Raw genomic sequence first — 21303 nt, forward strand, 5'->3', positions numbered from 1 at the left:
ATTTAATTTTTTAATGATTTTTATTTATTATTTTCATTATTAATCATTTATTTATTTTCTTTCTCATCTGGGCAATATCTCAGGCACCTTTTGAGCTAGGAAGCTAATATTTGGACATGACAGTGACCAGGTGATGTGGCCATCAAGGATATTTTTGATTTATTGATTAATCATTTCATTGATTAATTATTTATTGATTAATGACTTATTTAATTAAATTTCTAAAAGATACGTCTTCGGATGAAGCACTAGTGGTTTAGTTATGCTATTAGCCAATAATTGATTAAGAAAATATTTTGTGAATTTTTTAAAATTGATTTTAATTATACAATTAATCAATCAATTATTGTACACCTCTCCCTCCCAATGGCTTCAATGCACTCTCTATGAGCTGCACTGCGGTATATTTAATTATTTGGCATGGGGGCGGTGTAATTTGAATGTAGCTGTACTTGTTACTTTTCTTGTTGTGGAAAAGGGAGATGAAATGGTATTACATTAGCTGTGTTTTGAAGCGGAAGCGCTTGCTCGCGTTTTGGTTATGAAGGGGGAGTTCCGGGGCGCAAGGCAGCATCGGTGTGCATGGGTGGCGGCACGTTTGCATAATGATTCGGGTGCTGCAATAAATGAATGTTCTCTTTGAACATTGCCTCTTGATATATTCTACATCTGAACTCTACACCAGGTAGATTGAGGGATGAGGAGGAAACTGTCCATTAAAGAGCGGGCACTTCATTGTGGGCCAGTTCTTGTTGTTAACACGTCTTTAACCTCATCCGTGTCATGGCACGAGACACGGATGAGGTTGAGGACGTGTAACAACCTCTGTCAGGATTAAGAACTTGTTGCACATTTCGTACCCAGATATTCTCCCAGCATGTTCCTCGATTTTCGATCTTTCAAAGTGTAAATGGGCGTTCCATGTTGGAAAATATTGCTTGATGGAATCACGTGATTGTGGCATCGCCCCCGCCCCCACCCACAGTGCCGTTAACCCCACCAATCGCCCAAGCTTTACGTATTTTATGTACCATCCTTTAAAAGGACTGTTTAATGCCCTTGTACCGTATTTTAGTCTGACTTGTAATAATACCAGCCTCCTACTGGGAGCACCGTTATGCCATATATAAATATATAATTACGGAGAGAGTCTTCCCCCTACCCTGAACACCGAAAATAATTTTGTCCATTTTCAAAGGACCGCGCCGTTGTAGTTCGCGGCAGAGTTGTGGGTTGCTTTTTCTCGTGTTTGCGTAAAACTTACCATTTGTTTCATATTTAATGCTATACCTTAAAATCGAGTCTGAAAACGTAATAGAAAACTGAAAGGCAACAATAATAATAATAATAATAATAAGTTAAATTAGAGTGGAAAGTTTTTCCGGCTTTTCACCGCCACCATTGTGTGGGCTGAGAAAATCCGTTTTTAAGAGCAGCACAGGTGGAGGGTGAAGAAGAAGAAGACAAATAGGAAGAGGAAGAAGTGCGGAGGATATGGATAGTTTCATCATGGCGGGTTTGCACGTCGAACTGCTCTTTTGTGATACTTTCAAGCACCAAGCGCCCGAGGTTAGTGAAATCGTTATAGTTTGGAACGATGTAAATTAACCTTGTTGTACTCGTGATGATTGTACAATATGTTAATTCGTGATTTTTTCCCCCTCGTTTCCGTTGGCCGTCTACTTCTCCTTTGTGCCTTTTTACCGCTATTTACAATTACATTACGTTCTGTGCAAGAAATGTTTCGTGTTGCCTGAGTTTGTTTCTCTGTGTGCGTTACTCTTTATTTATTTGCTTATAAATTGAATGAATGCCACTGGTGTGATCAGGGTGAGATGGGGGGGAGGCGTCGTGGGGGGGGGGAGGCGTCGTGGGGGGGGGGGGGAGGCGTCGTGGGGGGGGGGAGGCGTCGTGGGGGGGGGGAGGCGTCGTGGGGGGGGGGGGGAGGCGTCGTGGGGGGGGGAGGCGTCGTGGGGGGGGGGGAGGCGTCGTGGGGGGGGGGGAGGCGTCGTGGGGGGGGGGGGGAGGCGTCGTGGGGGGGGGGGGAGGCGTCGTGTGGGGGGGGGGGAGGCGTCGTGGGGGGGGAGGCGTCGTGGGGGGAGGCGTCGTGGGGGGGGGGGAGGCGTCGTGGGGGGGGGAGGCGTCGTGGGGGGGGGGGGGCGTCGTGGGGGGGGGGCGTCGTGGGGGGGGGAGGCGTCGTGGGGGGGGGGGAGGCGTCGTGGGGGGGGGGAGGCGTCGTGGGGGGGGGGGAGGCGTCGTGGGGGGGGGGAGGCCTCGTGGGGGGGGGAGGCGTCGTGGGTGGGGGGGGGGGGCGGGGCTGGGCGGCGTAGGGGTGTGTGCGGTGGCGGGGAGCGATAAAATAAACAGCCATCACGGCAAGCCTGACTACATCTGTGGTACAAAATATAAACGATTGAACTGATCAATAGGTTATCTATACACTGAATCAAGTTCTAAAAATCTTTAGGAATCGCATGTTTGCCAAATCTGCTGTCGTGCACAATACATTAAGGCTGGTTATAAAAAATTTCCTGTTTATCATCACACAAAAAAAAAAAAGTAGGGAGGGAGGGTTTTTTTTGGTTTTTTTTCAGAGTGAAATTTTAATGGATTAATTCAACGCACAATATGTTTTTTTCTTAAATATACTTGATCGGACGGACATACATGATGAATCATGTTATGATTGCTATACTAGTATTGGTAAACCTTCGTATGTACGCACTGATACGATTCAAATAAAGAAACCTCTGTCACATTGAGTTCTGTTTACATTTGCTGGTACATATAACAATGGTAGACCAAAACTTCGGCTTTTAAGAATAATGTCCAGTTGCCATAGATGTATCTATCAATCAGCAGCTACTGCTATTATAGCACTCATAGATGTATCTATCTATCAGCAGCTACTGCTATTATAGCACTCATAGATGTATCTATCAATCAGCAGCTACTGCTATTATAGCACTCATAGATGTATCTATCTATTAGCAGCTACTGCTATTATAGCACTCATAGATGTATCTATCTATCAGCAGCTCCTGCTATTATAGCACTCATAGATGTATCTATCTATCAGCAGCTCCTGCTATTATAGCACTCATAGATGTATCTATCTATCAGCAGCTACTGCTATTATAGCACTCATAGATGTATCTATCTATCAGCAGCTACTGCTATTATAGCACTCATAGATGTATCTATCAGCATCTACTGCTATTATAGCACTCATAGATGTATCTATCAGCAGCTACTGCTATTATAGCACTCATAGATGTATCTATCTATCAGCATCTACTGCTATTATAGCACTCATAGATGTATCTATCTATCAGCAGCTACTGCTATTATAGCACTCATAGATGTATCTATCAGCAGCTGCTGCTATGATGGCACTCATGGATGTTGGGTAGAGTTCGACGCCAAGAGAATGTTGGTTGCCGTTTATTCATGTATCTATCATCACCTACTACTACATGTAATGTAGCGCTCGTTTAATTTTTGACTAGAAATCCACAGCAATAATTATCACGTAAGGCTCTCCCGTTTGCCGATGATATTTGGCTTCTCCTTCAGAATACCAACTACTTGTTGAACTTCCGAGTGGGCCTCTTCCCGGCAGTACGACTCTTACTGCAGGTACTGCATATAGGATATGACATCTGTGGTACCTCAGCTCCTCAACACAGGGAACGGATTTTACTGACTTCGCGAGCAAAAAAAAAAAAAAGAAGTTTTTATGGGCGGACGACTTTTATGGGGCGGGCGGCGATGATAGACAGGAATTTTTTTTAACCAGCCTAATTTTGTTATTTCTGACTTACAATATACAAGTTATACGTAACAATGGCAACATGAAGCTGAAAAGGCACATTGCAGCTAAAATGTACATTATAGCTATAATATTGTTACAGACGCGGTTGTGGATGTTGGTTTACCGAGCGGTTTGGTATGACCGCGTCTGCACAGTTTACCCGATTATACTCGAACGTTGGCCGAGTCGCGCTACGCTAAATCAATTGAGGAAAGGACACAGCGGCTGGGTTAAAATGACACGACACCAGGGGTACAGTTCTCAAGACCTCCGGAGGAGGTTATAATAGTTCGGAACGTTAGATTACAAGGACAAGAGAGACAGCATAGGAAGATAGGCACTTAATCACGGTCTTATAGTAACCCCGACAGACGACAGATAAACAGGACAAGACTGACTCACACGGGGATTGATGGCAAGGAAGGGCAGGTAGTCGGTGGACAGCATAAGGTGCACTCTTGGCTCAGGGACAGGATCCACACGGTCCGAAAGATGCAGGGAGGTCTCTCAGCGCTCGGAGGTCGCGACTGGTTCTTCTTCAAGCTCGGGGCGCATCTGACGTCACGTCCGGTAAGTGGCTGCGTATATCCGGCGGGGAGTGACACGCCCTCGGCTCGTTAGCTCCGCCCCAGATGGAATCGGCCCGTTGCTTCTTATTGGGTGCGGGGGTTACCGGGCTCCGCCCTTGACGAGGAGCTGACAGCCAGCCCCTTCGTGGTAACCCCGTGGGCGCACATGGCAATGGCGGCTAACCAAGCCGGTGTGAGGACGCACACTCCCCGCACCGCGGCCGCGCCGCCCCCGCTGTGGTTGTAGTTGTTGTTGTTGTTATTGTTTCATGAGGAAGATGGGAGGAGGTATGGGGAGGTCCTAAACTCACTACTGGTGCCATACAATCACATCCTGGTGCAACGAAGAGTCAGAATTAATGGAAACGAGTCCTTAACTGACATAGACTAAGAATAACTAGCAAGAGGTCCGAAAGTTGTCTACGTGAGATGCGGTGGACCTGGGCACGACATTTAATGGGGGAAGAAGGGGAAGGTCGGTTCTACAGAGTGTTGTTTACAGACAATGGGACTAGGGAATGGGGGATTGGGGATAGTTGGGGAGTATTGGGGAAATAGGGGAATATTTACAAGCGGATATGGAGGCCAAGTCCCATATCCGCAACAATATATATAAAAAAAAAAAACACCTTTAGAGGCCATTTTTCCCCGCAAAGCGGGGGTTGGCCTTTTTCGGGCACCGTGGTTGTTGTTGTTTTTGTTGGTCCTATTTTTGAAGCAATCTTTTACGGCCGGATGCCCTTCCTGCCGCCAACCCTTTTTGCCGCCTTTAACGACAAACAGGGAATTACCAGTGAACTGGTACTCAATTAGCCGACCTCGGAAGGATGACAGGCTGAGTCAACCCCCCTGGCGTTAATTCAGCGATCGACCGGGATTCGAACCCAGGATCCTGGGATCCCAAGCCGGCACCCTAACCACTAAGCCAACACCAGGGATGAATATATAGCTATAATACATAGTATAATATATAGCATAATATAGCTATAATACACTGAAAAACAAGTTATGCAATAATAATATCGTTACAATTTAAGCTCTAACATGTACAGATTCAAAACCTGTTAACTCCGCCACTGAAGGTGGACGGAGGTTGTTTTCTTTCACCTTTGTCAGTCTGTCTGTCTGCTGTGAGCAGGGTATCTCAACGTTGTGGATGGATTCAGCCAAAACTTGGGGGATAAGTTGTGTATCACAAGGAATAATTGATTAGATCTCATTGTGTTTGAGCACTATGTCTGGATGCAATGATTTGATGGGATCATGTAATCATGTGTGAGCATTATATGTTAATTTTCAAGTATCGTGTTTGGTTTGTGTTTCCAAGATTGTTCTGGAACCGGAACCATAGTGTTGAAATGTTTACAGATGTGCCAGTTTACAGACTCCACAGACGCTGTCATGGCTTTCTGTGTACAACTGTTCCGACATGTTTTTTTTTACATTCCGAAAGGAGGTGATTGGTACTTTCTGTTTCTACCCCACAAAACCTGCATTTGTCCGATTGGCTCAATCCCACCATTTTCTTAAAGCCACTAGTGTAGTGTCCTTGGTCTTGGGCATTTATGATCACTCGTTCTCCATCCCAACTAATTTGACCTCTTCTTAGCCATTCCAATGAGCCTTCCTTGTCGATCCATGTTTTGTCAAACTTTAAAAAAAATTTAATCTTCCTGCTCTTTTGTCATTCTCCCATTTGTCAGAGTATATCTGCTAATGTTTATTTTTGTAGTTTTCCTTTTTCTTCTTTGTGATCATTGGGGCTGTATTTGTTTCTGTTAAGTTTTCCTGTGTGGTATCCTGCACTTGCACCTATTTTTGGAAGTTTGTTGCTAAATGGATTAAGGATACTTTTTCTGATTTGTTGTTTTCTTGCTCATGTGCGAATCTCATTTGATTAGTGCAGCGGCATAGCAAACCAATTGTGCATTTTGTGATGGAAGCACCAAATTTGGCAGAATGATAGAAAATTATATGGAGAACATTTTCAGATATGGAACCACTTTGGAATTCACCCCAATGTGGCCGCCATATTGGATTTCAAAATGGCGGCTTAAAAATCTTTAATTACAAATATTTCTGGTTCTATACCAGCTACAGCCTTGATTTTAGTGTCTGGATGTACAAACTTGAGGTCAAGGAATTGAATGGTTCTACTTAGAAGTTGATTTACTGACGCCATATTGGATTTCAAGATGGCGGAAATTGATTTACTGACGCCATATTGGATCCAAGATGGCGGCTTCCGAAAATCTGCTGACCGATATCTCTGGTTCTATGCCAGCTAGATACTTGATTCTGGTGTCTAGATGTACATTTCTGAGGTCAATGAATTGAATGGTTGTATTGAAATATGTTTTAATGCACATAAGCAACTGATAATCCCATATTGCGTACATTGTATACACACGTTCAGCAAGAGAACTAGCGAGCGTATTGCATCAAGTCATGCCAAGTGTCACAGTTCCAACTCAATGTGAGCAGTCACCATCACAGGCACACAGTGCTGTGCATTTCAGAGCCGCTTTCTTGCACTTGCATCTCCCACTGCAACCTTTTTCGCACCCACAACAGATGAGTTCATAGCAGGATTTGGCAGCTTCTGGTAGTGTTGTCCACAGAGGATCGAACTGTCCGTCATTGTCCACCCACCCCCAGTCGCATGGTGATGGGAGATAGCAGTGTGGGACAAGAGACTGTAGAAGAAGTCTGGAGAAGAGCTCTGAATCACTCTTTGCAGAGGCTACTTGTTGTTTGCTCTTCTGGGCAGCTTTGACCTTGATGGATGAAAACAACGGGAGTTTGTTGCGTTTGATGACATCATTGAGTGGCTTGGATCTGTCTGCCAGACGTTCCTTCTCAAATGAATGGAACTGATCTCTCCCAATCTGTAAAGCTGTACGCACAGTATCTACAACAGCTGGGCCCAAGATCTCCAGTGTGCCCAGGACCAGCAAATCTGTGCTTTCTTCTTCAAAGGGGCTGCCCATCTCTTCGATGACTGTTGTCAGTGCACGGACATCTTGGACGAACTTCTTCTGCACACTGTCGGTTTGCTCATGGTGGTGGGTGTGCTCTCCCCTTTGGCACAGTTGCTGTGAGGTCTCAAATTCTGTGATGACCCGAGCAACTTCGGGGCCAGCCACCATCCACCGTCGAAGGGCACTTGGATTTTCAGTTAGGCCCACTGCCCCGCCATCGCCTTTGACCGTGGCATTGTTTTGTTCATGAGCCTGGTCTAGGGAGATGGCGGAGAAAGCATGCCTAGTCTTCTTGGATGTGAAGTGCCCCGCATGGAACTTGGCAGCAACATCTGGGTGTTTCTCTGCAATGCCAACCATGTCCCTGATGTGGACTGGTAACCAGCGAGCATAGTGGATATGGCCCAATGCAGCGAACCATGCAGCTAGCTCTGGTAGGGTGTCCATGTACAGCGTGAAGTTGGACTCTCTCAGTGAACGTATGTAGAGGAGTATACAGAGCTCCAGGTTAAGTACAGTGGCCCAGTACTGAAACTGTGGACATGCCGCTGCTCTCTGGTCACACCATGCCTCAAACTCCAATGGTTCCTCATCTCTTGCAGTTGCTCTTTCGTTGTATATGTCATATGCACGATGCTGCAGTATGTGTAGGGCAGCAACAGTTACTTGGTGGGCGCGTCTTGTACGGCTGACGTGAGCTGCACGCAAGAAGGAGTCTGCTGTGCCAGCTGTTGCTATCTCTGCCTGAACCAATGCCTGTGTCCAACCGCTGTCTTGCAGCCAGTCTCCTGCTGTCTTCAAAGCTGCCATCTCTGTGTGTAGACCACCCAGCATGACCACAAAGAGATCTTCACCATGTGTGTCTGGCCAGTTCCATTGCACCTGCTTGGCGATCGCATAAAGTGGTTGGTCCAGTGTGACGACGGGTATCTGTCCAGGGTTTAGCTCATTGATCGCTGCTTTCACGACATCCATGGCATGGCGGATCATTGCCACTGAGTGGGCTTGGTCATGGAAGAGGGGAAGCAAGGCAGTGGGTGTGACTGTGATACTAGTATCCTTGGCCGATTGGTTCTCTGCGTGATGTGCAGCCCAAGAAATGTTTCCTGGATTCTGTGTGTCACCACTGTCACATGCATCCTTCACAGTCTGGAGCCACCTCTTCTCTTTATCCAGTTCAGCTTGTGCAGGATTCCTCTGCAGCGACGCCTGGGTTCCAGCTGGTACAGGGTGGCTTTTGGCAAGTGAACTAACTGGTTGTACATCTGTGTAATACCGTGGAAGGTCCTCCACAGTCTTGACATTTGAGACACCCCCGATGATGACAATACCTCCGTCTGTGCCTTGATTGTCATAGTCTGGATGTTGTATCAATGAAATACCAGTTCCGTGGAAGGAGTCGTGTGCTGTCGTGGAACTGGGATTGTGGTCTATATTATCCACAGCTGATGTGGTGAACACTCCACCGCGGAGCTTTGGGGGACAGACCACCTTCTCCGCCCGAAAGTGCTGACAGACCCCGTTCCCCAGCTCTGCAGAGATCCGTAGCACTCTATCATAGGCAATGCTGATCCCTAGTCCAGATAATGTGTCAACCAGTTCCCTCTTTCTCGTATGGGCATGAAGCATCAAGCCAAGATATATTGGCAAAGGAGTCTCTTGACTAATGCTGTGTCGTACGTCTGTGCCTGCACCTCTCCTCTCATGCTTCACACTGTTGTATTTGAGAAGTTGAGCTATTGTCACAGACGCCGATGCCGATGACTGACATGCCTGATCTTTGATGCCTGCGCCCTCTAAAATCATGGAGACCATTGTCAGCAGCAGTTGTGGCACAGACTCTTCTTGACATTTGTTTGAGAAGGACCCATTGAAAGGCTGAGATGACTGGAACATATCCTTCCTTATAATCCCTGCAGCTCGTGCCAGGTGCACAACATCACTGTCAATATCATGTTGACATGCCTTGGCTAATGCACTGCCAATGTCTTCCTGAAACACCAGCAGGACATCTCTTCCCTGCCTGTGCTCCTGCAGATCAGGGAAGTGTGCCAGGATACGCTCCTTGAGTCTGGTTGTATGGACTCGTGTTTCCAGCACAACTCCGAACTGTTCCATTCTCATTGTGTAGAGCTTGGTGAGGTCTGCCATCTTGAATACAGGAGCAGTGTCTTCTTCTTTAGCAGTTTCCTCTATGTACGTTACCAGTTCAGCAAGGACTATTGCTGAAATGACATCTACCGTGCTCTGGCTTTGCTCAGCAAGCTTTTTTGCTGCCCTCACGCGGTTGTATAGGGATGTCAAACATTTCTTATGGTACTTGGCCTCTCTTGCGACCATGTCCCCAGCACTCAGTTGGGCTAACAAAGTGGTATCCTGAAGAAACTCTGCAGCCTTGCGAACGTGTTTATCTAGTTCCAATGTCGCTGCTTGATGAAACTCCAAACCAAGCTCTTGCTGGCAGAAGAAGCACAAATTGTCGCATATGCTATCAACACAAGCTGCCTGAGACCTAGTAAGCTTGTACTTATCTGTGATTGTACTGGGGATAGGGCTTCCCTCTGAATGACTTCTCTTCTGTACCCGCTGTAGCTTGGTAGTGTTATATTTCACCCTGCATGACTTGTGCCACTTGGCTTGGTGGGCAGCTAGAGTGGCAGCTATCCCTTGGCCTTCATGCAGTCGTTGCAAGTCCACGTCTTGTGGCAGCTTGCCTAGTTTATTGAATGCTGATAGATTGTCTTCAAGTGTCTTGTATCCAGCACCTGCATCAGTTCTTTTCGTGACAGCAGGACACTGTAGGGACTCTCCTATATCAACTTGACACAGAACACAGAGTTCCCAGTCCAGTGGTGTCTTTGGCGTTGAAGTTACATGCTTGGTAACATGAACTAACTTGAACTGCTTCGACATGATTGAAACCTGGATGGAGCAAACAAACAAAAAAGTCGTTTAATTAGGGGTTAATCAACGGACCAGCATGTTTTATCTACAGGACAATACATGACCCCCCCTGAAATTTGACACCAAATGACCTCTTTTAGGGGTATTTTTGGCCGAAATTTTCAAATTTTTCACTCCCCAGACCCCTAGATGTTCCCTTGAGCTCAGAATCGCCGCTGTAATGTGTCTACTGATGTTAGAAAAGATATAGGGTGAATGGGGCAATAATTGTGCCTGTAGGATTTGTTTCCGCCACCCCCCCCTAAGGGTTACAGATTTTTAAAGCCGCCATTTTGAAATCCAATATGGCGGCGACCTTGGGTGAATTTCAAAGTGGTTCCATATCTGAAAATGTTCTAAATATAACATTCTATCATTGTGCCAAATTTGGTGCTTCCATCACAAAATGCACAATTCTTCTTAAATTTTTGCTATGCCGCTGCACTAGATAGCCTGCTGAGCTTTTCACATACTCCGCGAGTCCTACACACACTGTTCTGCGCACTTGGTTAAGCTATATCAGACCGCCTCCTCCTTCTCGTCTCGGCAAGTAAAACGCCGGAATGCATTGGCTTTTGTAGATTATCTTGTGAATATTTAGAAGTTTCCTTGTTTTGGTGTGTAAGTTGGTGAGCTCCGATTGTGGCCTGTTTATGATTGCACAGCTATTCTGGAATAACAGCACTGCAAGTTGGTTGAAAGTTTTGATTTTGTTAATTGGAGAGAGGGATGACTTCAGAATTAGTCAAATTTTGCAGAGGTACTATTTGCTGATTATTTTACGCATTTTCTTTTGTTGTACCTGGGGGGGGGGGGGGGGGGGGGGTGCTTTTTCAAATCCCAGGTATTTGTTCAATGCTTCGTTTTCCAGTTCCTGTATTGTACGTTCATAAATCGAGATAGTGTTATTTTTGTTTTAACATGTAGGAATGTGCATTTGACCCCAGTTAGTGCCAAGAGAAACTCGATGTTAAAACGATTGCATCCCTGGTAACCAGAGAGAGTTGGGAAGCGATATCACTTTCCCAAAGCTCAGCAGTTTGCAGTTCTCATTATGTTCACAGTTGCCTGCATTTTTTAAAATTTACTTTGATTTCTCCACACTTCAGTGCTGTTTTCAATGGTCCTTATGTCTGTTTCATGGGGACCTCAAGGCTAACCCCCGCTCTAGCAGGGAAAATGGCCTTAAAATGCATGTTATTGATGTTGTTTGTCTGTTTCATTTAGGCCTACCTCTTCCATACTGCCGCTGCTGCCTTCCTAAGGCTTTTTTATTTTTTATTTTAATTTTTGCTCAGCGGTTTATTTGCCAGGTGAATCTTCAGGTTGGTTCTCCTGTGGTTTTTTGTTGTTGTTGTTGAAAAACGCTGCAATTGATGTTTGCTGACCTTTTTTTTTTTTTTTTTAAACTGTGTACCATACACACTTGTAGAGTAAATTTTTTTTTTTTTACGTAGGTTTGAAATACAGCGATTTTCATTTGTTAATTTGTTGTGCTACGTCACACACAGCTTTGTTGGATGATAATAACAGATAAGTGGAATCCGATCTGATGCACCTTATGCAGCCGAATTTCATGATCCGGATCCAGTGAAACCAAACTCCATTGCATTTTTATGCCTCCGAAGTCGCTGGAGGCATTATATTTTCAGGTTGTCCGTCTGGCTGTCCGTGCATGATAGGTTTTCGTTACCGCGATAACCCGGAATGGCGCAAGGGATGTAATTCAAACTTTGTACAGGTATGTATAATGTTGTAAAGATTAAGTGACTAGTTTTTTGGGTCATAGGTCAAAGTCTGTAATAGGTCAACAACTTTAGAATGGCTGAAGTGATCCATTTCAAACTTAGTACAGGTATGTATAATGATGTAAAGATCAAGTGATTAGATGTTGGGGCAAAGGTAAAATCTGTAATAAGTCTATAACTTGAGAATGGCTGAAGTGATCTAATTCAAACTGGGTGCAGGTACAGTGCATTCAGAAAGTATTCAGACCCCTTCACTTTTTTCACATTTTGTTATGTTCAAGCCTTATGCTGAAATCGTTCAAAATCATTTTTTTCCCTCATCAATCTTCACTCAATACCCCATAATGATACAGAGAAAACAGGATTTTAGAAAGTTTTGCAAATTTATTAAAAAGAAAAAACTGAAATATCACATTGACATAAGTATTCATACCCTTTGCTGTTACACTTGAAATATAGCTCAGGTGCCTCCCATTCCTCTTGAACATTTTTGAGATGTTTCTACACCTTGATTGCAGTCCACCTGTGGTAAATTCAATTGATTGGACATGATTTGGAAAGGCACATACCTGTCTATATAAGGTCTCACAGCTGACAATGCATATCAGAGCAAACACCAAGCCATGAGGTCGAAGGAACTGCCTGCAGAGCTCAGAGACAGGGTTGTGTCGAGGCACAGATCTGGGGAAGCCTACAAAAAGATTTTTGCTGCATTGAAGGTTCCCAAGAGCACAGTGGCCTCCATAATTCTTAAATGGAAGTTTGGAACAACCAGGACCCTTCCTAGAGCTGGCCGCCCGGCCAAACTGAGCAATCGGGGGAGAAGGGCCTTTGTGAGAAAGGTGACCAAGAACCCGATGGTCACTCTGGCTGAGCTTCAGAGATCCTGTGTGGAGATGGGAGAAACTTCCAGATGGACAGTTAGTCACTGCCACACTCCACCGATCTAGGCTTTAGGGCAGAGTGGCCAGATGGAAGCCAAACAGTTCAATCTTGGTTTCATCAGACCACAGAATCCTGTGTCTCACAGTCTGAGAGTCCTTTTGGTGCTTTTTTGCAAACTCCTAGTGGGCTTTGACTGAGTGGGAGTGGGAGTGGTGGGAGTGTATGGGTGGAGTGGGAGAGGGAGAGGGAGAGGGAGAGGAGAGGGAGAGGAGTGGGAGAGGGAGAGGAGTGGGAGAGGGAGAGGAGTGGGAGAGGGAGAGGAGTGGGAGAGGGAGAGGAGTGGGAGAGGGAGAGGAGTGGGAGAGGGAGAGGAGTGGGAGAGGGAGAGGAGTGGGAGAGGGAGAGGAGTGGGAGAGGGAGAGGAGTGGGAGAGGGAGAGGAGTGGGAGAGGGAGAGGAGTGGGAGAGGGAGAGGAGTGGGAGAGGGAGAGGAGTGGGAGAGGGAGAGGAGTGGGAGAGGGAGAGGAGTGGGAGTGGGAGAGGGAGAGGAGTGGGAGAGGGAGAGGAGTGGGAGAGGAGTGGGAGTGGGAGAGGGAGAGGAGTGGGAGAGGGAGAGGAGTGGGAGAGGGAGAGGAGTGGGAGAGGGAGAGGGAGAGGAGTGGGAGAGGGAGAGGGAGAGGAGTGGGAGAGGGAGAGGGAGAGGAGTGGGAGAGGGAGAGGGAGAGGAGTGGGAGAGGGAGAGGAGTGGGAGAGGGAGAGGAGTGGGAGAGGGAGCGGGAGAGGGAGAGGAGTGGGAGAGGGAGAGGAGTGGGAGAGGGAGAGGGAGAGGGAGAGGAGTGGGAGAGGGAGAGGGAGAGGGAGAGGAGTGGGAGAGGGAGAGGGAGAGGAGTGGGAGAGGGAGAGGGAGAGGAGTGGGAGAGGGAGAGGGAGAGGAGTGGGAGAGGGAGAGGAGTGGGAGAGGGAGAGGGAGAGGGAGAGGAGTGGGAGAGGGAGAGGGAGAGGAGTGGGAGAGGGAGAGGGAGAGGAGTGGGAGTGGGAGAGGGAGTGGGAGAGGAGTGGGAGAGGGAGAGGAGTGGGAGTGGGAGAGGAGTGGGAGTGAGTGGGAGTGTATTTCACTGAGGACAGGCATCCGTCTGGCCACTCTGCCATAAAGCCCAGATCGGTGGAGTGTTGCAGTGATGGTTGTCCTTCTGGAAGTTTCTCCCATCTCCACACAGGATCTCTGGAGTTCAGCCAGTGACCATCGGGTTTTTGGTCACCTCTCTTACCAAGGCCGTTCTCCCCCAATTGCTCAGTTTGGCCGGGCGGCCAGCTCTCGGAAGAGTCCTGGTTGTTCCAAACTTCTTCCATTTAAGAATTATGGAGGCCACTTTGCTCTTGGGAACCTTCAATGCAGCAGAATTTTTTTTGTATGCTTCCCCAGATCTGTGCCTCGACACAATCCTGTCTCTGACCTCTGCAGGCAGTTCCTTCGACTTAATGGCTTGGTGTTTGCTCTGATATGCATTGTCAGCTGTGAGACCATATATAGACAGGTGTGTGCCTTTCCAAATCATGTCCAATCAATTGAATTTACCACAGGTGGACTCCAATCAAGGTGTAGAAACATCTCAAAGATGATCAAGAGAAATGGGAGGCACCTGAGCTAAATTTCAAGTGTCATCGCAAAGGGTATGAATACTTATGTCAATGTGATATTTCAGTTTTTCTTTTTAATAAATTTGCAAAACTTTCTTAAATCCTGTTTTCTCTTTGTCATTATGGGGTATTGATTGTAGATTGATGAGGGAAAAAATGAATTTAAACTATTTCAGCATAAGGCTGCAACATAACAAATGTGAAAAAAGTGAAGGGATCTGAATACTTTCTGAATGCACTGTATGTGTACTATTGTAAAGATTAAGTGATTAGATTTTGGGGTCAAAGGTAAAATCTGTAATAGGTCCATAACTTGAGAACGGCTGAAGTGATTTATGATTTGTAGGATGTCTCTGATGTAAAGTTCATCTTTGCATCTCTTGATTTCTCTCTGAAGATTGTCTTTCCTCCTTTAAGATGTCTCTGATTCCTTAATATCTCTTTCTGGTTACTCCCTCCTCCGGTATGATAGACCTGAGCCTCGTCCTGGTGGTGGGGTTGCTATCTTTATAAAAAAAAAAACTCTTCCTCACTCTCCTTTAACTGCCCTCTCTACACCCCAACCCCGGGAGTACCTCTGGCTACTGCTTCCCCTCCGCTCCCATGTTTTGTTCATATGTGTTCTGTCCCGTCCGCCACACAGTGATTACTCAATTTACATCTCGCTGTCTGACTACATGGACGAACTTTGATCCACTCATCCAAACCGGATCTCAGTCAATGGAGTATCTTCTCTTCTCGACTTTGTTGTGACCAACTTCCCTGCAAATGTCTGCTGCTCTTCTTCTGCTCCAATCGGTTCATCTGATAATTTGCTTGTTACAGTGGATATCTCTCTGGCCATTCTCAGAGAGCCTCCTCAGCGTTGACTAGTCTGGCATTTCACTCAGGCCGACTGGCATTGTTTTCAAGCAGCCATCAATCTTCTGGATTGGTCTGCCATCTCTACTGCCTCTGACATCAACTCTTCCTGGGGAAATCTTCCAAAGTAAACTACTCTCTCTCTCATGCACAGATTCATCCCATCTCATCTTCAGTAGTCATACCCTTCCTCCCATCCATGGTACACTGAATCTTGTGGTGAGGCAGTTGCCCTGAAACAATTTGCCTTCCCTCTTGGAAGGCTAATCCAACTTAAGGCAATCTCATTTGCTTTCATAAAGCTCGGAACAAGTGTGTGTCTACCCTCAGGAGAGCCAGGAAACACTACCTCTCTACTCTCAAGACTGAACTCTCAAACCTGTCAACCTCCTCCAAATCCTGGTGGTGGCTGGTCAAATCTGTTTCTGGTGTTTGTTCCCCATCCATCCCCTCCCTTACCTCAATGGATACACAGCTGATACTGCCCTTGATAAAGCTGAATGCCTCAACTCTGTTTGCTTCAAAATCTTGTGTCCCAACCCTATCGCTCTCTGAACCCACCTTACCCAGTCAAACCCATATTCTCCAGGACTCTGTGGCCTTCTCTCCTGACTAGGTGGTGAAGTTTGTCAAACCTTGACTCCGATTCTGCAACTGGACCAGACGGCATCAGCCCACGGGTCCTAAAATCCTGCTCTTCCGCTCTATCTCACCCTCTCTCTGTTCTCTCCACCCGCTCTTTTGCTCAAGGTCATCTGCCATCTGCTTGGAAATCAGCCAACATTACCGCTTTACACAAAAAGGTGCAAAAACAGATCCTTGCAACTACTGACCAATCAGCCTGCTCCAAATAAGCATCAAGGTCATGGAATCCATCATTGCTTCGGATATCAAATCCTTCCTCTTCTCCAATGGCTTGATCTCGGATCATCAATTTAGATTCAGACCAGGTCATTCTACTCTGGACATGCTGCTTCTGCTGTCTCAACAATGGATGGAGGTCCTCAATGCCAAACAGGAAATCAGAGCTGTCTCCCATGACATACCTCGTGCCTTTGATACGGTCTGGCACCCCACCCTGCTCACCAAACTCTCCTCCTATGGTATCCATGGAGACCTGCATGCATGGCTTGCAGACTTCCTTTCTGGTCGCAGTCAATGTGTAGCCCTGAATGGAATTCTCATCTCCCCTTCCTGTTGAGGCTGGAGTTCCTCAAAGCAGTGTTCTGGGCTCTGTGCTTTTTCTGGTCTTCATTCGTGATCTCCAACTCTCTGGAAAATCCTCTCTATCTCTTTGCTGATGACTCCACTCTCTGCCGCTCCATGTCTCAACCCCGAGATCGGCAGGCAGCAGCCACTTCACTCTCTGCAGACGTGGATAACATAACAAACTGATCTGATTGATCTGATCTGATCACAAACTGATTGATCTTTTCTACCCCCGCTAATTTCACCCCAAATCCACTTTTTTGAAATACCAACTTCTGTCGTGGAAGTCCTTGGTGTCCTTGTGTTTTATACTTCTCCCCCCCCCCCCCCCCCCCTTTCCCACGCCTCCTCCCCCCAAGCCCTCTCCCTCCCACACATCTCCCTGCTCTCAAATGTTGTGTTTGTGTGCTTCCCCTTCTCTCCCCATCTTGTCTTCCACTCCCTCTTTTTATATATTTTGTTTGTATGTTTGATTTGTTTGTGAAATAAATGTTAGCTCTTTCACGAGCCTCGATTCTGTATACAAAAAAAAAAAAAAAAAGGTCAAACAAGTGGAACATGTATTTCAGTCCTGCCAAATCTCACACTCACTTTATCTGTCCGAAAAGACCGTCTGGAAAACCCTCCCATCTACTTTCTCAACAATCCTCTCCAAGAAGTTCTGTCACTCAAGCGTTTGGGTCTCACTATCAGCCATGATCTTTCCTGGGAAAACCACATTTCCAAGCTGGCCTACAAAGCCAGTCGCCGACTGGGCATCATCCGTTGACCTTTTTGTCACTGACCTTTTTGTTTGTCATGGGTATGCCATTCTGCCTGCAAAGTTTGGCCTCAATCTGTTCAGTCGTTTTGGAGAAAATGGGTTTTACTGGTTTTTCAGGCTTTTCACTTAAAACAATATGGCGGCCGAACCACGTAACCTATGACGTCATTATAGTTTTGTTTTTTCTACATCAATTTATACAGAGATGATGCTCAAGAAATTTCATCCTAATTGGATGAAGTTTTTTACTTGTCGAATTATGAGTCATAATGGAGGGACCTGTGATGATATCATTTGCATATGTTATTCTGCATGGAGAGTTCTTTACAATGAGGCGTCGCAATTTTTTCTGTGCAGTGCTTTTGGAGATGCAGAGGTGCAAAGTTTTTCGGTTTTTCCAAGATGGCGCCCGCACCATGTGACATGTGACGTCATAATTACCATTAAAATATTCTCCAGGCCGAGGCGCTCCTGTGGTGGTAATTTCCTGTCAATCGATACAACTATTGCAGATAATTATTTTTAAAGGAAGTAAATCCGAAAATAGCAGTGCCACAATCAGTTACATGGCCTGAGGAAAAAAAGTGTTGTTTCTTATTTATTCAACAACAACAACTTCTAGTTTCCAGACCGTACAACCAATCATGTTGAAATTTTAAACACTTATTCCCCTTTATGAGTGCTGCATTGCATTCAAATTTCCAAGTCGATCAATGTTCAAGAGATAGCTTTTTAAGATTGTCGTTCAATTATCTATTGCGGCCAAACCATGTGACTTATCAAAACTTCCCAAGTAACTTTTTAACTTTCCCACATGGGGAAAGTTTGTGTAAAGTTTCCACTCGATATCTTCAAAAATTATGGAGGAGATAGGATTTAAGGTTTATGCTTAAAAACGTCATAACTCCTAAACGATGCGACGTACGATGTCATCATGGGGAACCTTTTGTTCGTCATGGGCATGCGATTCTGCATGCAAAGTTTGGGCTTTATCTGTTCAGCCGTTGCGGAGAAAAAGTGGTTTTAGTGTTTTTCACGAAAAATAATATGGCGTCCGAACCATGTGACGTATGGCGTCAAAATATTTTGCATTCTGAATTTTTTTTTCTCTAAGATCATGACAGCGGCATAGCCGGGCATGTAAAATATTATAAAACACAAACACATCTGATTAGCTTTTTAAACGGTCACTAATGCTGTTTGTAACATTAAACAGAAATTTGGAGGAATCCCGACATCCATGAGGTTTTTTTTTTTTTTTTCTTTCTTTCTTTCAGAACTGAGCGAAGATCTACTGTAATCTCTAATTCCCCACAAGGGTTGGAGGTGTGCTCATTTACCAAACAGCGAGCTAGCGCTTGCCAAGCCAGCCTTTCCTTAAGGGTTTTGAATGGAATGCTTGCTCGAATACTTAAACCACTTGGCGATCTCTCCACAAGAAACTTGGAAAATGAACACACACCCAATGTTCTTGAGACCCGACCATAGATCGACTGTAATCTATATACCCCAAAGAGGAATGACCTTTCCTGCCACTCTCGAAGTGAGCGGGTGTTTACGCCATAATGACGACCGGACACAAACTGCCGCTACTTTAATATACGTAGTGTGTTCAAAAAGTATCCGACCTTTATTTTTCGTGCGTAAAAAAAAAGAAGCTAGGTTGGTGTTGATTGGTGCACGTATGTAGGCGATCCTAATGCACACACGTGAATTTTTTCCCACCTGCAGAAGCTGTCATTCGACGGCAGACCGCCGATGAGTGAGGACATGTAAGTGAGCGCCGTCGGATTTTCGTTTTTGACAAAATGACGGAAAAACTTGAACAACGCTACTGCATCAAATTTTGTGTTTTTTGGCCTCGGGGATGTTGGATGCTTCCATTGTGATGACTGCGACTTGGTTTCTGGGTCGTACCCATAAACCCAGGACTCATCGCCAGTGATCACTGTGTTGAGGAAGCTGGGATCGCTGTTCAGTCTCCAGCATGTCCTGTGCGATCTCCAAACGGAGTTGCTTCTGCTCAATCGTTAGCAGCTTTGGTACGAACTTCACTGAGATTCTCCTGAAGCCCAAATCCTCCATAATGGAATGAACGGTGTTGAATCTTGCGGATCGTTTCCACTTGGGAATCGCCAAGCTTTACACAAAATTTGATGCAGTAGCGTTGTTCAAGTTTTTCCGTCATTTTGTCAAAAAGGAAAATCCGACCGCTCACTTACATGTCCTCACTCATCGGCGGTCTGCCGTCGAATGACAGCTTCTGCAGGTGTGAAAAAATTCACGCGTGTGCATTAGGATCGCCTACATACGTGCACCAATCAACGCCTCCCTAGCTTCTTTTTTTTTACGCACGAAAAATAAAGGTCGGATACTTTTTGAACACTAGTATATCTTTTATAAAACGGTGTTTGTCGGTCTGTCTGTGCTTCCCCAAACTACTCACTCAGTTTTGTGGCTAGCCCCGCCAAACCTCCTGTGGAACGTTTTGGGGTCCCAGCGGATGTTTTAAGGTGGGTCGGAGGTTTTAAAAATTCCTCAATAAAATTATGATTTTGAAATTAAATCAATACGAACCTGCCTCAAATCCGGAAACCCGATGTGGTGGTGTACCAATATGGTGGCCCACCATATTGGTCATCCCACTGCACCTCGCTGGGTTCTTAAGCCGCCATTTTGTTTCGGCCGACAAACGTGCCTTGCCTTGGAAATGTAGTAAGTTCAGGAATCTCCGTCAATCAAGTGCTTTATTAAAGACAATACCAAGCCCTCACAGAGCACGCGGCCATCATGACGAGCCGCCATCAACCACCGAAGCCGCGCCCCCAAGACGTCACTATGCAGTACGTAGTACCAATTGCAACATCTCCCTTTCATTGAAATTATTATGTTTGTATGCAACAAAACACTACCAAACTAAATCAAAATAATAAACACAATCAGCTCAGTATGATTCTAGCTAAAACAGAGAAAACACAATCATTCCAATCAACGGATTGTCTCTGCACTAACATTACAAGGGCTGATTTCTGATGGTCATTATTCACCATCACAATATCTCGATGGTTTTCGAATCACACGGCCTGATCTGGTCGAGTACGGAGAGTTGTCCGGCCTTGTTGTCTCGGCACTCTCGTCATCCTTGGAGCTGGAGCAGCCGGTAGTTTCTATTGCCGAAGTGTCGTTGTTGAAATGTACGTGTCGAGCAGTTGGTAGACTTTGATGTGTTGGTTGGGTCGGTTCATCCTTCCAATTGGCGCCACAATCGGGTGGATGAAGTTCACGCAAGTGTGCCCTGGTTCTTCGAAGATGCGTCCCGTTAGGCATCTCTACTATATACGAGTGTGGTTCATTACAGCGAGCCACAACTTTCCCGGGGTACCATTGGTGCGTGTCCTTGTTCAGAATCCGAACCCGATGTCCAATAGCCAATTCAGGTAATTGCGGCCCAGCCGTCTGTTGTATTGCTTCGCCATCCGGTCTCCACGTTCCTTCAATCGTTCCTGAATTTCCTGATACCTTTGTTGTGCAGGAACCAACAGACGACTTGGTAGGTTGGTGCGTATGGGCCGGTTGAACAGCATTTCGCTTGAACTTGGGAGGTGGGAATCTACAGGTGTGCACCTCAGGTGTTGTAGTGCAATATCTATGTCACTCCCTGATCTAATACACTTTTTGATCATGTTCTTCACTGTTTGACCTTGTCACTAAACCAATCCATTACTGCGTGGATACCTCGGCGATGTCGTGTGTTTTACATTCCATTTGGTACACATCACGGTACGGCTTACCCACATATTGAGGTCCATTGTCCGATATGACCTCCAGAGGTGGGCGGAACATACTGAAACATTCAGATGTGACCTTGGCTACTGCACTGCTCGTCGTGTATT

The 21303-nt window shown here is 45.9% G+C and overlaps 1 protein-coding gene across 2 annotated transcripts in view; it reads left to right on the top strand.

Annotated features, from left to right (window-relative positions):
- Positions 1-1365: 1365 nt before the first annotated feature.
- The window catches only part of VIRMA (vir like m6A methyltransferase associated), a 285574-nt gene continuing 265636 nt past the window's right edge, over positions 1366-21303 (top strand). For both annotated transcript variants that reach the window (XM_078773440.1, XM_078773442.1), the window contains exon 1: positions 1366-1569. In XM_078773440.1, coding sequence (XP_078629566.1) covers positions 1495-1569 — 75 coding nt within the window. In that variant the 5' untranslated portion in view covers positions 1366-1494. The remainder of the gene's footprint in view (positions 1570-21303) is intronic.

Source organism: Myxine glutinosa, chromosome 2 (assembly GCF_964187855.1).
Source record: "Myxine glutinosa chromosome 2, kmMyxGlut1.1, whole genome shotgun sequence".
Classification (NCBI taxonomy): domain Eukaryota; kingdom Metazoa; phylum Chordata; class Myxini; order Myxiniformes; family Myxinidae; genus Myxine; species Myxine glutinosa.